The sequence below is a fragment of the Mauremys reevesii genome, linkage group 3 (genome assembly GCF_016161935.1).
Source record: "Mauremys reevesii isolate NIE-2019 linkage group 3, ASM1616193v1, whole genome shotgun sequence".
NCBI classification, from domain to species: Eukaryota; Metazoa; Chordata; order Testudines; family Geoemydidae; genus Mauremys; species Mauremys reevesii.
In genome coordinates, this window is record NC_052625.1 from 57,095,507 (window position 1) to 57,113,406 (window position 17,900).

General features: G+C 48.2%; 1 protein-coding gene across 3 annotated transcripts in view; it reads right to left on the reverse strand.

The window, feature by feature from the left end:
* The window catches only part of LBH (LBH regulator of WNT signaling pathway), a 36,919-nt gene extending 25,919 nt beyond the window's left edge, over window positions 1-11,000 (reverse strand). For 2 of the 3 annotated variants that reach the window (XM_039532111.1, XM_039532110.1), the window contains exon 1: window positions 10,757-11,000. In XM_039532111.1, coding sequence (XP_039388045.1) covers window positions 10,757-10,802 — 46 coding nt within the window. In that variant the 5' untranslated portion in view covers window positions 10,803-11,000. Of the gene's footprint in view, window positions 1-8,303; window positions 8,446-10,756 lie in introns of those variants that run through there. The other variant, XM_039532113.1, reaches the window with a different exon arrangement.
* Window positions 11,001-17,900: the final 6,900 nt, after the last annotated feature.

Below are 17,900 nucleotides of genomic sequence, written 5' to 3' on the forward strand. Positions count from 1 at the left end.
GGCTCTGGATCACCTTCCTCTTTGCAGGTTTGGATTTGTATGTTGTGACTTGGGTCATTCTCTAACCTTGATTCAATTGTACCAACCACAGCTAACTCAGGGCTTGTCTGCACTTGGAAGGCTATCATGGCACAGCTGGAGCGCTTCAATATAGACCTTACCTACACAACAGAAGTGATTCTCCTGTTGGCTTAGGTAATCCACCTGCCCAACAGGTGGTAGCAAGGTTGACAGAAGTTAGGTCAGTTTAACTACCTTGCTTAGGGCAGGGGATTTTTCACACCCCTAAGTGACATAGCTGGATCTACTTAACTTTTCAGTGTAGACCAGGCCTCACCCTTACTTCCATGCTCCGGTCACCTCTTTCACACCCACAACCTTCAAGTCCCAGAAACTAGGGAGCAGCTTGTGAGTTCCATCAACATAACGGCTATCAGAAAGTCACCAGCCCCTCTGACTGTCTGGATAATGGGGCCCTGGACATTCTACACCCCTCATTCTGGGGATTGCTGTTTTTCCTTCTCCCTCCCCCAGAAAATTCTCTCTCTTGTTGTGTAAAGTGCAATGATGAGTATCATAAAGTACTATAATATAAAGAGAACCAGTGCTGCTTCGGCTGACGTGAGGGTTTGAACCTGGAATCACCAGTATTAAATGTGTGCATGTCAACTACATCAGCTAACCAACTATCTTCTCTAAGGAGGGAGTGGGGGCAGGAGGCTATTCAGGACCTGTAAAACCTCTTGTGTACACCAGCCACAATGCAATGAAACACCCACAGCAGACCCGTGTCAGCTGACCTGGGCTCATGGGGCTCAGGCTGCAGGGCTATAAAATCACAGTGCGGATGTTTGGGCTCAGGCTGGAGCTCTAGCATTGGGGCCCTCCCCCGTCATGGGATCTCAGAGCCAAGGCTCCAGTCCGAGCTCAAACATCTGCACTGAAATTCTATAGCCACACAACCCAAGGCCTGCGAGGCCCAGTCAGCTAGCCTGGGCCAGCTGTGGGTATTTTACTGCAGTGTAGACACAGGGCTGGCTCTACTGTTTCTGCTGCCCCAAACAGGGTGCCAAATTGCCGCCGCGGATGGCGGGGGCAGGCTGTGTGCTGTTAGGGTGGCTCGTGCGTTTCCACGGTGGCGGGAATTTGGTGGCAGCTTCTGTCTTCAGCTGGAAGACAGAAGCTGCGCCACCATGGACAGATGAACATAGAAACTGCAGCCGAATTGCCTCCGCTGCGGAAACGTGCGAGCCGTCCTAATGGCACACGGACTGCCCCCGTTGTCTGTGGCGGCAATTCGGCAACTTGCTTGGGGCCAAAAATGCACGACTGCCGCCCCTTGCAGATTGCCACCCCAAGCACCTGCTTGGGATGCTGGTGCCTGGAGCCGGCCCTGTGTAGACTTAACCTACATGGATTATGTAAATACAAAAACTCCCTCTAGTGGTGAGAACATTTTATTATCTGTGCTGTTACTCAAACACTAGAATAAAGATGTTTTCAAATGGCTCCTTCTTGAAAACAATGCAAGGATGCAGATCATTAAGCTGGGCTAGGTGCACCAGGCACAGCTCTTCCCTTGTTTGTGCAGAGGGGGGTGGTGTGCCTCCTCAACGGCACTTTCTTTGTGCTGTGCAGACGCCCCTTTTCTTGGTTTCATGTGGATAGAGCTTTGCTGAGGTCAGAGGATAAGGTGAGGAGCAGCAGGGTACAGGGCTGAAAAGGTGCCTCTCTTGTCAACACCCTCCCCTGCAAAGTCTGGGGATTTCTATGTGGAAGTCTAGGTGGGAAGTGAGAGAGCTGGGAGCTGCAGTGCTTCTCTCTAGTTCTCCTCTGGGGTTGCCACAGGTCTAGGGCATGCAGCCCCTGCTGGACCTGCGCTGTTAGGGAAGAGATGGGGCCAGCATCATGACACCTATTGCTGCAGGATGGTTCCTGTGTCCAGGCAGAAAGGGCTTCCTTTCTCTACTGGTGCAGATCCCTAGCATCCCTGGACTTGGGAGTGAGGCTGTTCCAGGTGGCTCACTCCTGTGCTCTGGGCCCCACCCACCCACACGTTGCTCTGCAGGAGGAAGGTCTGGCCCCTGGCTACCATTGCAAGTCTTATTGGTTGGTCAGGTGTGTGTGGAAGAACAGCAACTGGGAAGGGGTGAATTAAGAATACAGACAACGAGGCTTGTGGTTAGACAATCACAAAGCAAGGTCTAGCTCACTAAGCAGGGTTATTATGGCTGTGATATGCAAGGAAAAAGAACTGCAACCAGACCAAATGCTAAGCAATTCTTCCTGCTGGGTGAAATTCACTCTAGTGCTGAGGGCCACTGAAATTCCAATTAAGCTCTGTTTGAGTGGCGCATAGACCTTGTGCTGGACCCCTGCACAGGGGAAATTTTACCCCCATGTGATTAAAATGGGGATCTAGAGCAATCAGTGGATGAATCGTGTGTATAGAGGCCAGTGAAAAGTGGTGAAAATTAAATAAAGTCATAGCTTTATTATCCCTCCATATCACAGATGGACTGTACGGACCTCTACAAATGAACTGGTCCGTATCTCACGCTCTCTTCTGTATTCAGTTCATGATCGTTCTCTGCTTTACCACTCAGCCCTGCTGCTCTGATGGGAACTGCACCTTTGCTTTGTTCATTTCTCACTCAAGGAGGTCACTAAAATCTGCCTGATATAAAGGTGCTTTCAGTGTATAGGGATTCAAACATATACCACCACAACACATGGTTCTTCCCTTGAAGTACAGCTTTGGGGGGCTGCCTCTCATCCCATTTACACTAGCTGGACAGCAAATTAACGGCACTGAAAGCCAACAGAGTTTTTCCTTGATTAGTTTGGTGTAAGTGAGATCAGAATCAGACCCTTAGATCTATAACTGCTGTTGAGAAATTCTTCTTAAGTAGACCCATCAAGCTTTCCCCCTTGTACATATAATGGGTCAAATTCTCTACTAACATAATTCCGCTGACTCCAATGGAATTAAGCCAGCATAAAATTTGGCCCTTTTATCAATTTATCTCCTCTCTGCATACATTGGTGCATTCTAACATTTTGCTGCTGCAGCCTTGGATGGCAAGTGTGCGCCCCCTCCTGGGGAACATGTGGCTTTGCAACAACTAGGATGATTGGTTTAGACATTAGAGTCTCACTATACAATCCATTCTCCAGGTCTCCTGCTTTGTTTTTTTTAATCTAGAGGACAGACCAATTACATTTTGGTGCTATAGTAGAAGTGCGCTAAGCACCTGACCAACAGAGCAGGTTGGCCATTTCGCAGCCATGGACAAGATGAGAGTATCATTTTGTACAAAGATACACATTTGGTCAAAAAATGTGTAACAGAAGGTGTCTGCAGCTGTGGCTCAAGGTCCATTTTCAATGATGTCTTAAAACTAAAGTAGATAAATTTTAGGCTAAAAAGAAAACCATCTGCATTCTTCTCCCCCTGAAAAGAGCATTTGGGGCTGGAAGTTGAAGAAGTGGGCTGTGGATGTAGTAATAACAATTGACATGGATATAAACACCATTCATCCCACAGGATGCATTGTAAAAGTGCTGTAGGGACTGTGTACATGCTCATTTCTCACCCACCAATGAAATGAAGCCACCTCTGAGAAGAAATTGGAGTAGTTCTTCCAATTGAACTGTTAGAGGAATGTAGGGAAGCTGAATAAATAGTAATGACCTACATTGGCATTTGGAAAGGCCACCAGGCCTGCCATCCCTACTCATGTGAAAATTGTCATGGGATCTTTACAAGACCTTAGTTTTACATCTCACCTGAAAACTGGTCTCTTTGTCAGCATACTGACCCCTGACACCATGCTGAGACACCGGGTTCTGTACTGACTCAGAGGGGAGAGCGCCAGCATCACCACCCTTTCTTGTAGAACCTGGTGTTCCCTGATGGCGTTTGATGCCGTGACCTGGCCTGACCATGCTCAGCTTGTGAGATTTGAGTAGATCACAGCACTATGTGACATGAAGACAAAGAGTGTGTCTAATACGCGTAAGTGGAATTCCCATGTCAGCTGGGGGCAGGGGAGGAGGAAGGAGGCAGAGAGAAGAGGAAATGGGTGGCCATTCCTTATAAAGAAAACAGTATGGTATAGTAAGATGAGGCCCTGAAACACAAACTCTTCTATCAAAGGCCCAGTCTGAGGCCTGAAGCCTGAACCAAAGTACTTCCAGGCATTGCTAAGCAAAAGCTGAACCGTGAGCCAGAGGCAGGTCCCACTCACAGAAGTTGGCAAGAAGAGGGCTGCTAAAAGCAGGTGCATCCACATATAAGTGCTAGTAAGAGGAATTTGTGCCAAGATGGCACCTGGACATCCCGATACAAGGATACTTCACAGAGATAACAAGGAACAGGCAGGTGCATCTTAAAGACAGGGTCAAAAGGACAGCATGATGGCTAGATCTGTTTGTTTGAAATAACATGATCAAAGGGGGAAACAGCACCCTAATGAGTCAAGGGGCTGTACCTCAATATGTCAGTAGGGATGAGTAATCTGTCCTATAATTGTATAAAAATATATCCTGGAGTGCACATCTTTGTCTGGACTATGGGGCAGTGGAAAGTCCCACCACTTACTGAGCCGGTCCATTGCCAGGGGGCACAAATTCGTAGTATGTCTTGTAGAGTCTATGGGAACTATTACTGTGCTTCGTTTGACAATAAACCTGGCTCAGGTTCCTTTGTACCTTACTAGAGTCTGTGGTCTTTGGGGGTTCTCTCAGGGTTTGCTGTGTCAGGGATCTGCGCAGAGCTGGAGCAGCACACAGAGGGAACACGCATGCAGCTGACTTATCATCATCAAATAAGAGCAGAGCACCACACCGGTAGCTACTGACAACATATGGCACAACTTCTCATCAAGGGCTGCAAAAATCTGGCTGCTGATCCTAGAGAGCCAACACAGGGAGACCTAAGATAAGCAACATCTGTGCAGCCACAAATAGGAAATTGAAAAGCTCTCATGTCCTGATTCTGTAGGTAGACCAGCTGTTATTTGGTATGGTTCCTACTTTGGGCCCACTTAGACATAGGGAATGGCACAAAATGATCCATTCCAAAGGCCTTTAAATGGTGCCCAGGTTTTCAGTGTGTCCTGATATTGGCTACCAAGGACTGATGGGAAAAGGTAGCCACAGTGTGCAGATGGCTATTGGATAGGGCCTTTTTTGGCTAGGACAGTCCCTTTTTTAAGCCCTGTCCTGGCCGTCCTGACCTTTTCCCCCAAAAGGAGGCATTTGTCCCGTTTGCTCTTGCTGACATGATCCGTTGGCAAGAGCAAACAGAACAAATAGACTCATAGACTTTAAGGTCAGAAGGGACCATTATGATCATCTAGTCTGACCTGCACAATGCAGGCCACAGAATCTCACCCATCCACTTCTATAACAAACCCCTAGCCTATGTCTGAGTTATTGAAGTCTTCAAATTGCGGTTTGAAGACCTCAAGCTGCAGAGAATCCTCCAGCAAGTGACCCAGGCCCCATGCTGCAGAGGAAGATGAAAAACCTCCAGGGCCTCTGCCAATCTGCCCTGGAGGAAAATTCCTTCCTGACTCCAAATATGGCGATCAGTTAAACCCTGAGCAAAATGCCCACTTTTGTCAAAAAAGTGGGGCGCGGTGTGGAGGAACAAGATGCCAGCCCCGGGCCCCCTGCAGCACAGGAGGCAAAGCTGGGGAGGGGAGGCAGTGTTCCAGTGACAGCCTCCAGAAGGTGTCCCCTGTAGTGTTCTAGTCACAGGCAATGGGGGGGAGCAGGGTTTCAGCCATGGTGGGCAACAGCCTCACATAGGGTGGGAGGTGGCCTCAGGGTGTCCCATTTTCTCTTTGGGATATATGGTCAGCCTACTATTGGAGGGTCACCTGTGTTTAGTGTGCTCATACAAAATGGAACAGGAAGCTTGGTCAGTTGCCACATGTTTAAAAGAGGAAACTGGATGTGATATTACTCCTCGCACCCCCTGCCCTCCTCTGAACCCAATGCCTTGTTGTGCTTTCCTGTGGTGTAGAAATAAAAAGGCACCACAGCCCATGTAAAGATTTTAAGATGGACACAGAGCGTTGCCCCCTTTCCCTCTTTAATGGGTTTCTTATGGTGAGATGAACGAACACTATGTTTTCATCACATCTGGGTAAAAGACTAGGCAGCATGTGCCTTTCTGTCCCTCTTTCTCTCATGTAGATCTTTACACTGGAGATGGACCCAGTCACACGGTGAACATCTGGAGCGGAACTTCCGTAAATTTCAAGGGTGTTTGACAGTAGGGATGGACCCAAACCAAAACACCCCTCCTCCAAGCCCTCAGTCCAGGACTCGATCCATGTCAAAATATATTAGCTGACTCCTATCTATATAATGGGAAGAATCAAAATTTCTGATCTGAAACTCAAACTGAGCTTAATTTGTGGAAATCATAGGCACAAGATGTTGTGTATGAATCCAGTTCAGATCTGCACTTCCGTGTAATGTAAGAGTCTTAAGCACTATGAAAGCTGAGTTCCAATCTGCATCTACACATATCTTGTGGCAGGGAGTTCCGTAGGTTAGCCTCAGTGCTATCCCACTTTAATGAGCACCATAGGTTAACCTCAGTAATATCCTGCATCGGTGAGTGCCACAAGTTAACCTCAGTAATATGTTGTTGCAATGAATTCCACAAGCTGACTTCAAAACATCCTGCAACAGTGAGTTCACCTGCACATCTACCAATGTGATATGTGCCATCATGTGGCAGCAATGCCTCTTTGCCATGTACATTGGCCAAACCGGACAGTCTCTACACAAAAGAATAAATGGACACGAATCTGACATCAGGAATTGTAACATTAAAAAACCAGTAGGAGAACACGTCAATCTCCCCAGTCACTCAGTAACAGAACTAAAAGAGGCAAGTCTTCAACCAAAAAAACCTTCAAAAACAGACTCCAAAGTGAAACTGCAGAACTGGAATTAATTTGCAAACTGGACATCATCAAATTAGGCCTGAGTAAAGACTGGGAATGGTTGGGTCATTACAAAACCTAAACCTAATTTCCCCCATACTAATTTCCCTCTACTGTTACTCACACCTTCTTGTCAACTGCTTGAAATGGGCCACTCTCATTACCACTACAAAAGTGATTTTTTCTCCCTTGGTATCCTACCGTTAATTGAATTGTCTCATTAGACTGACCTCACACTTGGTAAGGCAACTCCCATCTTTTCATGTGCTGTGAATTTATACCTGCTACTGTATTTTCCACTCCATGCATCTGATGAAGTGGGTTCTAGCCCATGAAAGCTTATGCCCAAAGAAATTTGTTAGTCTCTAAGGTGCCACAAGGACTCCTCATAGTTTTTGCTGATACAGACTAACACGGTTACCACTCTGAAACCTGAGTTCTATGGGTTAATCTCAGTAATATCCTTCACTATCAGCCCTTATGGTCTGTAACAGTGTGTTCCATGGGCAAACTTCATTAGTATCCTACAGCAGGGCATTCTATACGTTGACTCTGATAATTTCCTGTGGCAGTGAGTTCCATGAGATAATTCAAGAACATTATATAAAATGTTTTTTTGATTGGAAAAAAGGCTTAAAGTGCTGCTATCTTCCCTCCAGTCACCACTCTGTGCTGATCAGAGTCATGTCACTGTGGGGCAAGTAGACGAGAAGTGGGGAATAGACAGCTGACCCTGTGCAGGTAGCTGGGATTGAAGAGCCACTCTGGTCACTTCTGCTAACCAATCGTCTAACAGCACATGGGGAGCCAAAAACTCCCCTCCTCCCCAACAGTGAGCTCAAGTAACAAATGGTGGACACACCTGCTCAGTTAAAAGGGCAGATATAGTTTTCACCCCATCTTCCAGCTACAGGAGGGGCATCTTATCCAGAGTGAGCTTCAGCCATACTCCTCTCGCCTCACACTGTCCACTACCATTCCTCAACTGCTTGCTTGTTAGGTAAATAGCTGGGTTCATGTACAAATTACAGAAGGCTGGCTGTCAGAGTGGGGGGCAGGGAAGGGGAAGGATGAGAGCAGATAGGAGCCTGATGTGTGGAGAAATGTGACAAGCACCTGCTTCTTGCTTCATACAAGGGCCTGCAAAAACCTAATGCCAGCCTTGCCACTGATGTCAAACAAAGACCTTGTATACTAGGAGGCAGTGTTGTCTAGTGGTTAAAGCCCATCACTGGAAGACAGTACTTTTGGTTGTATTCCTAACATTGTTCATTGTGCCACCTGGGCCAAATCCCTTGGACTCCCGGGCTCTAAAATGGGGGTGATAATACTTACACACTGGTGTAAAATTATGTTGAGATCTTCAGCTGGAAAGGGCAAAGCTTCCTCATTATTACATAGAGAGAACAGGCTCATCTCTAAACATTCACTGCCACGGCATAGACGGCAAACTGTGCTGGAGCAAGCAGGTTCCAACAGGTATTAGTTACACAACTCTCCCATCTCTATAGCTGAGAGTACAGTACATTGGAGACTTGTGTGTGCTCAAACCTACCCAGTGCAGGAACCAGTGAGGCACTAAGTGGCTGGTCCTGTGGGGAGCTGAGAGTTAATGAGCAGTTTCAGTAGCACGCTCAGCTTTGGTGCACAGCTTTTTACTGACTCTAGTGCTAATTACTAAATGGGGAGATGAAGTGTTTCCAAAGCAGCTGCTCATCTCTGCATGTATGCCAGGGAAACTTCATTAAAGTGACACTGGCCTGGTTTGCAGGCTGCCATTTGACTTACCCTCCTGTCCCTTGGAGGGGCATGTGGATGGCTTCTCCCCTCCTCCCTGGGGAAGCAGGGAGATCTCTGCTCTCATTCTTAGGGGCTAGGGAGTTTTTTTCTCTGGGAAGAAGCAGGATAATTCGTCTCCATATGAGGGGCAGCAGGGGAGGGCCAATCACATGAGCAGCTACCCAGCTCAATATGGAGTGAGCTCAGTGCATTCTGTGATTGAAGCTGGCAGTCCCAATCTAGCAGAGACTTGATTCTAGAATCGGGAAGAAGGAATCTGAGCTGGCCGGTTGTCTTGGATTTGGCAGACAAGAAATCAAAGCCACGAAGGCTTAGAACAGTGCTGCATTTGTGCCTGTCACCAGTTAGGAGTAGCCAGGAGTGCAGATCAGGACACCTGATCTGAAACCTCCCTGAAGCTTTGAGGAAGTTTGGCTCAGGATCCTAACTACACAGCATGGGCCCATCTCTATAATGGGCTTAACTAGAACTCTGAATCCAAACCCCTCCCCAGGCTGGAGAAGCATGGGCTCGGCTCTGGATCCTAGCTTCAATGCTTGGGTTAATCTCTAGGAGGCACTGAACTTGCAACCTTGAGCTAAGCTACTAGGGGAGTTTGATTTGGAGTTGCTGCTAGCTTGAGTGAGTGTATGTGGCCTAGTGACTAGCGCACTGGACTAGCCAGTAGGAGGCCTGGTGCTAGTCTTGGCTCTGTCAATGGGTGACCTTAGTTAAGTCACTTCACCTCCCTGTGCCTTGCTTTCCCACATCTGTAAACTGGAGATAATGCTACTGATCCCCTTCGTAAAGGGGTTTGAGACCTACAGATATATAGGAGCTGAGAATAATAATAATTAATTATTATTGAAACTTCACAGCTCAACCTACTCTCCAGACCTATGGGAGTTACTATATTTCTGAGGGGGCAGCCCCTCAGGGACTTTGTGTTCTTTGCTTCTTTACATTTCTTTTCTTGTTCACTTCAGCTATTTTATCCCAGTGAAGTTTGTCTTCAGGCAGAAGGCTCAGGTTCAGATTAGTTGACCAGAAGATGCTCCAAGCTCCTGCCCCCAGGAGATCAGAACAGTAGCATGTCAACATGGCTGTTGCTAGCTAGCAGGGTGCTGGCATGCTTTCCCTGGTCAGTTTGGAGCGGGTTATTGTTTGGAGGACCATGTTGTAAAACAGTCGTATGTGGCGAGATCTATGCAGGAAAGTCTACCTAGCATAGGTCTGACTGGTCAAGAGAAACAAGCTGGATAATACTACAGAGACCATCATATTCTCAAACCACTAAGCAACCTAAACTAATTAATCCAGACAGGACTCAGCACAGAAAGATTAAGCGGCTTGACCAAGAACACATGGTGAGTCAGAGGCAGAGCTGATTAGAACTGAGTGGTTCCTGGCACCTGGGCCTTGGTCCAGTCCACACTGCCTCTTGGATACCAGTTAAATCCTGCAGATCATTTAAACATGACTGTAGCTAGCAAGGTTGTGTTCCCACTATGGACATGGACAGAATCTCTCTTCTGTCCTGCAACACCAACCATCTTTAAACATGGCTGCAGGCTAAGTGATTTATTAAAACAAGGGAATATTTTGTTCTTGCCTGTGTGGACTGAAAAATCCATGTGATTGGAACAGTGATTGGTCCCAGTAGATATTTAGGCTAAAACATGGTCCTTCAACATGGTTATAACAGAGGTTTTTCTGGCTGCATGAGAAAAAAAAGAGGCCATGTTATAATAGTCGTGCTGTAAACTTGTTTCACAACCATGTTCAAGCACAGTTAATTCTGTAATGTAGACAGGGTCCTTTGAGCCTAGTGAGAAATCAGAGGTACGTGACGGGGGAGTTGAGACCTCCTTCACCAAGCCTGGTGTTCCCGCATCTGACAGCTCCATGCAAGACATCCTGGGATAGGAAATTCCAGTATATTGTACATATAGCCCAGAAGAGAGACTGTAAAAACAGTGCTTGGGGGTATATGGGTAATGCAGAGATACCTCTTAAGTTGTCTGCTGCTCCCTGAGGTGTAGATAAGACTAGCATATGTTCAGTATGTACAACAAGGGCTGCTTCCTTGTAGGATGATGAACAGGACAATTAACAGATTCTTATTCAAAGGACCTCCCATATAACAGTATCTGGCCTTCTCCATGGAGATCTCTCTTCTAAATCCAGCCAGCAGCAGTGGGAGCTCACATTATCTTCTTTGTGGGAGTGGCTTATGTAGAGCACAGCTTTCTCTGGCCTATTTAAAGGTAAAGTCACTCCAGTTAGGGAAGGCTTGTGACAAGCTATTCAACAAATAGAGTTAGAAATCCAGACATCAAAATCAGCAGAGTTATCAGGTTTTTGGACATTGCATGTCAATCTGGAACAGTGAGCCAAGTTCATCCCGGGCATAATGATCTTGGCTTCAGCAGTTAAACACAGAGATGAATTTGACCCTGAGCATCTTAGTGACGCATCTTGGGAGACTTGGACTGATCCAAGCTTGCAGAGGCGTGACCCCCTTGTTGGATTTAACATAGTCCCCTGCTAGCCAGCATTATGTGTGTTGCCAGCCAGATCCCAGTCACACAACACATGAGCTCACTATCACAGGGGGTTGATTCTGCTGGAATCAACTCAGTAGAAGAGAGAGAGAAAGAGTGGAAGAGAAGCTAGCCCTTCTCTTATCAGACCTTCACCTTTGCAGAGACCTTTGTCACCAGACTGATTTGTATTCAAAAGGCCAGGGGCCAGATCCTGCCTGCACTGAAGTCAATGGTTAATTTCCCATTGATTTCAGTAGGACCGGGGTTTGGCCCAGCAACACTTCATGACACAGTCTCCTCCCAAGGGTTGGAACAGAAAGGTTCTTTTCAGTGTCTGTCGCTGTACTAGTTTGGGAGTGGGTAGAACCAGCCAGTGATTTGTGAGTGCTGGCTGCTGACCAGCCCCCTAACAGCATGAATTACAGTGCAAGACATTTTCAGTGGCTCGGCAGAGTCACTAGAACATCATTAGGACCACAGGCTTTATCTAATTAGTGCAAATAATGATAATTCATCCCCCAAACCCTTGTGACCCACTATTAGATTTATTTTACACATGGAGAAAGTGATACCGAGGAATTAAGTAACTTGCTCAGGAATACATCAAAAGCCAGTGGCAGAGCTGGGACTAGATCCCAGAACAAACTCCCCACCTCCTGTGCTAGCCACGAGACAGCTCTTCTAAAGTGAGCTCTGAAACGGAGCTAAACAAGTAGCCCCACTGCTTCTTTCAGCAGAAAGATTTGTGTATCTGCCGAGGCTAAAGATTAAGGCACAGAGCTGACTTCAGAGATTTAGTTCAGCTGTGGTCAAAGTTAAAATAAGGCCACTATAAATTGTACCATAACCTCACATCATCTAGTCATTACTAGTAATAACATTTACTCAAAACCACCACATTCCAGGGAGGTTTAAGGACTCTATAACATCTGTCAGTCTGTGATTTCCCCCCTGTGTTTAAGTAACCAGAAACAATCCTGTTAAGCTAAAACTGCTTGCCTTAGAACTGGTCTCCTTAGAGCCTCAAGGGGCAATCCAATGCCTGCAAAGTGCTAGTAGATGGAGGATTCAGGGGTAATGCGGTTTGGAATGTCCAGCATTTAAACGTTACTGGTTCCAGAAGGGAGAGAACGGTGCAGTTGGTAGAGGATGTTAAAGAAGTATGGGCTGGATGAATGGACTATAAGGTGGATAGAAAGCTGGCTAGATCGTCGGGCTCAACGGGTAGTGATCAATGGCTCCATGTCTAGTTGGCAGCCGGTATCAAGCAGAGTGCCCCAAAGGGACGGTCCTGAGGCTGTTTTTGTTTAATATCGTCATTAATGATCTGGAGGATTCACCCTCAGCAAGTTTGCAGATGACACTAAATTGGGAGGAGTGGTAGATATGCTGGAGGGTAAGGATAGGATACCTAGGGTCCTAGACAAATTAGAAGATTGGGCCAAAAGAAATCTGATGAGGTTCATCAAGGACAAGTGCAGAGCCCTGCACTTAGGACGGAAGAATCCTATGCACTGCTACAGACTAGGGACAGAGTGGCTAGGCAGAAGTTTTGCAGAAAAGGACCTAGCGGTTACAGTGGATGAGAAGCTGGATATGAGTTGACAGTGTGCCCTTGTTGCCAAGAAGGCTAACGGCATTTTGGGCTGTATAAGTAGGGGCATTGCCAGCAGATCGAGTGATGTGATCATTCCCCTCTATTTGGCATTGGTGAGGCCTCATCTGGAGTACTGTCTAGTGCAGGGACGGGCAAACTTTTTGGCCTGAGGGCTGCATCAGGTTTTGGAAATTGTATGGAGGGCCGGTTGGGGGGGGGGGCGTGGCCCGTCCCCCACCCCCTATCTGCCCCTCTCCTCCCCTCCCTGGGACTCCTGCCCCATCCAACCTCCCCCTGTCCCCTGATGCCCCCCTCCCACTCCCTGTCCCCTGATTGCCCCTGGACTCCCGCCACCCTATCCAACCCCTCCTCTCATTCCTGATGCCCCCCCACGACCCCTGCCCCATCCAGCCAACCCTTCTCCTTGTCCCGAGTGTCCCGGGGTCCCCTGCCCCCGACTGCCCCCGCCAGCCCATCCAACCCCCACTCTCCTTCCTGGCTGCCCCCTGGGACCCCTGTCCTCCATTCAACCCCCCTGTTCCCCACCCTCTGATTGCCCCAACCCCGATCCACACCCCTGCCCCCGACCACCACCCCAAACTCCCCTGCCCTCTATCCAACCCCCCAGCTCCCTGCCCCCCTTACCACACTGCTTGGAGCACCGGTGGCTGGCGGCGCTACAGCCGTGCCACCCAGCTGAAGCCAGCCACACCATTGCCACCGCACAGCACAGAGCACCAGGTCAGGCCAGGCTCTGCAGCTGCCCCAGAAGCTTGCAGCCCTGCCGCCCAGAGCATTGCGCCGGCGGTGGAGCGAGCTGAGGCTGTGGGGGAAGAGGGAACAGCAGGGGAGGGGCAGGGGGCAAGCCTCCCAGGCCAGGAGCTTAGGGGCCAGGTAGAAGGGTCCCGTGGGCCGGATGTGGCCCGCGGGCCATAGTTTGCCCACCTCTGGTCTAGTCTCTAGTTTTGGGCCCCACACTACAAGAAGGATGTGGAAAAATTGGAAAGAGTCCAGTGGAGAGCAACAAAAATGATTAGGGGGCTGGAACACATCACTTATGAGGAGAGGCTGAGGGAACTGGGATTGTTTAGGCTGCAGAAGAGAAGAATGAGGGGGGATTTGATAGCTGCTTTCAACTACCTGAAGGGGGGTTCCAAAGAGGATGGATCTAGACTGTTCTCAGTGGTACCTGATGACAGAACAAGGAGTAATGGTCTCAAGTTGCAGTGAGGGAGGTTTAGGTTGGAAAATAGGAAAAACTATTTCACTAGGAGAGTGGTGAAGCACTGAAATGGGTTACCTAGGGAGGTGGTGGAATCTCCTTCCTTAGAGGTTTTTAAGGCCTAGCTTAACAAAGCCCTGGCTGGGATGATTTAGTTGGGGATTGGTCCTGCTTTGGGCAGGGGGTTGGACTAATGACGTCCTGAGGTCCCTTCCAACCCTGATATTCTATGATGTGTTGAGACACTATGATGATGTAGAAAGTAAAATTCTTGCAGGGGGAGGAAAGAAAGATTCAGCCTACAAAGTTAAATTCTCTACATGTGCTAGGGAAGGGGTGATGGGCAGCTAAGAGGAAAACACGCAAATATCCAGTCATGTTTACTTCCTAATTCTTGTTCAGTTGTTTTACAGCTATTGCAAAACCGCTGAGCCATATTAGGCAGGCATCCAGTGTAAGTGCTGTTGTGTTAATTTAGATAAATAGAATAAATGGACCTAGCGGGTCAAAGATGTTAACGTGACCCTGTCACTGTGCAACACTGAACAGTGAAACAGGGTTTCCAGTACAGAGCTCTTAGCCTGCTTATTCCCATGGCAACAACCACCATTACCTTTTTGATAACCTTTTATTAAAGATACAGAAAAAGAAGGGAAAACAGCTGTAGCATTTGAAATGTAAAGCATTAATTAAGGCTTTTATTTAAACAGTATCCCCTTCCCTTCAACTGGCGAGTTTTTTATAAGGAAAAAACAGTCTTTAAATGGTAAAGATGGCAATACCACCCAGATCTTCAAAGGTATTTAGGCCTCTAACTTCCGTTTTTGGAAAAAAGGGGGAAAATGTAGTTGCAATGGGCTGGTGCTGTTGTTGTTAAAGCATGAGCCCATTTCCTTGATGACAACATGAGACAACCCCACACAAAGGGGAAGAGACAAGAACAGCAAAGGCAGACAGTGCAGCTTGTGTCTCTGGGGTTGACTCTCACTTGCAGCCTCACTGCTGGAGAAACACAGGCACGGCACATAGTCTTCTCAGCCACTCTGAGACCTGGCAAACCTACACCAGTCTCAGGCTGCCTAGTTCTGGTCCACAGCAGTGTTGTGAAAGAGACAGAGTCTCAGGCAAACCCTGAGTCTTATTAAACAAGAGGCAAAAAGAGAGAGGGGAGGGGGGTTAGAGAAGAAATAAGGTTGGGAAAGAAATGACAGTGGGGAGCAAGGAAGGGGTGGGTGGCGACAGCAGGAACCCAAGTCTCACATTTCAGGCTTGTTCAGGACTTTGCCACCTCCATCAGCTTTGGCAATGCCAGTGATTCCCTTTCTCTGTCCTGAACTGCTCAGAGCATTTCTCAGGATTCGTCTGATGACGTCCCAACCATGTTGTGATGGATCCCAGGAGATATGGGGATGGCAGCCATGAGGGTGAAACTTGCTCCTTTCAGTCCAGCTGTTCCCGGTGTTCTGACCTCCCGCCAAAGTCTTTTTTAAAGGACCTCAAAAGGGAATGGTGAGTAGAATAACCTCATTATTTTGTCCACCAATTAGGTCTAATTTCCAGCACATCCATTTGGGTTCATTATCCTCTTATTTACCTTACTACAGTCGTGGGGCGGCATCAGCAGCCTTTTTCATTTGGACCAATCCCATCTTTCTCTCTCCCTTTTGTACTGTTTTCTGAACAATTTTATGCAACAGTTTGAGCTGGCTTTTATTACCTCGGACAGAGTTCAGCCCTCTGCGCAACAGTGCTCTCCACTCTACTTGGGCTGGCTGGCAAAAGAGACGTTTACACCAATCCAAGGGGCTCTGAACCATTTGTAACAATGCAGCAACATGCTCTACATATAGCACAGCAGGGACTATGCTGTCCTGGGGCCTGTTAACCTGTATCCTGTAGTTGGGAGAAATACCCAGAATCTCAGAGAAGGATGCTAGTCCCTGGCATTTGGTTAAAGGGTTTGAACCTGATCCCATTGAAATCAATAGGAATGTTGGTATCCTGTAGAGCAGTGGTTCTCACTTTTTTCTCTCCCCGCAGACCACTTGAAAATCGCTGAGAGTCTCGGCGGACCACTTAATGATCTTTCCAAATGTTGTTTGTACTGTTAGCTAACTATTGTAAAGCGCTTTGGATAAAGGTGCTATATTAAAAAAACAATAAACTTTTTTTGTTCTACAAATAAAAGCACACAACTCATATTTTAATATCAGTAGTCTTACCTTTCTAATGCAATGGATGTGCCCTCTCTCCCCCACCATAGGCGGCAGGTTTGTATAATTTTTGGTGGGGCCCAAAATGGTGGTGCCCCCCCCCACACTCCCGCCCTGTAAGCCGATATAAAATGAAGCTACAACGCGTCAGTGCCACAAGATTACAAGGTTGGAGAAGGGGTAGGGGGTTCCAGGGGCCAGTCAAGGGACAAGGAGCAGGGGGGGTTGGATGGGGCAGAGGTTCAGAGGGGCAGTCAGGGGACAGGCAGCAATTGGATAGGCATGGGAGTCCAGGGGGTTTATCAGGGGACAGGTAGGGGGTGGGGTCCTGGTGGGAAGTTGGGTGGGGTCTCAGGAGGGGGCAGTTGGGGACAAGGAGAAGGGAGGCTTAGATAGGGGCTGGGGTCCCAAGGGGCAGTTAGGGGCAGGGGTCTCGGGAGGGGGTAACGGGGGACAAGGACCAGTGGTGCTTAGATAGGGGGTGGGAGTCCGGGGAGGGGGCAATCAGCAGCCAGGGGCTGGGATTCAAAGGGCTCTGAGCTGCTGGCAGCCACGGGGAGCCCTGAGCCCTTTAAATCCCAGCCGCCGCGGCTGGGATTCAAAGGGCTCTGGGCTCTCTGCCCCTGCGGGCAGCCCAGAGCCCTCCGATTCCCAGCCGCGGCTGAGATTTAAAGGGCTCTGGGCTCCTGTTGCAGGCAGCCCAGAGCCCTCTGATTCCTGGCCGCGGCTGGGATTTAAAAGGCTCCGGGCTCCCCGCAGCAGCGGGCAGCCCAGAGCCCTCTGATTCCCGGCGGCGGCTGGGATTTAAAGGGGCGAAACCTAGCTCCAAATATTGGTGGAGCAGAGCCCCTGATTTTGAATATTCCTGGGGCTTTAGCTCCACGAGCCCATATAAGTTGGTGCCCATGTCCCCCACTACAGCAGCCCCCGAGCTGGGGCTGGGAAGGAGGGGGGTCTCTCCCCTGCCACAGCAGCCACAGAGCTGAGGCTGGGAAGGAGGGGAGTCTCTCCCCTGCCACAGCAGCCAATAAGGCAATGCAAAACCGGCTCAAGCTCCCACTCAGTGACCTGGGACAATTACATACCACCCCCCCCCGGGCACCTCTAGGAGGCAATACTTCCTTTCTCGCAAGTACAGAGTCTGAGCATAGTAAAATCCTTTTAATAAAGGAGGGAAACAATGTGGCATCATATTGGGGAAACACCACAAACTGGATTCATAACATAAACCATGAGCAAAAGACCCACCAAGTAGGTTTTGGCAATGTCGGAGAAAAACTCAGTTCTCGCTTTTTCTTTAGGTGCAGCAAAATCAAATACTTTATTCTTTCTCTAGTAATTACAATAGAGGGAGGGAGTGCCCTAGGACACAGGATTGCCCCAGTCCCGGACAGGTCTCTCAACTGGTAAACAATTACAGCAAGCATTTATACAGACAATAACTAGCAATAATACAGACAATAATGAGCAACAACTGCATTTTGTTTATACATAAGCCATTCTACTATCTTATTTGTCTCACTCCTAGAAGACACAAGCCTGCATATTTGGTTATCAGTACAAGGTCGTAATAAC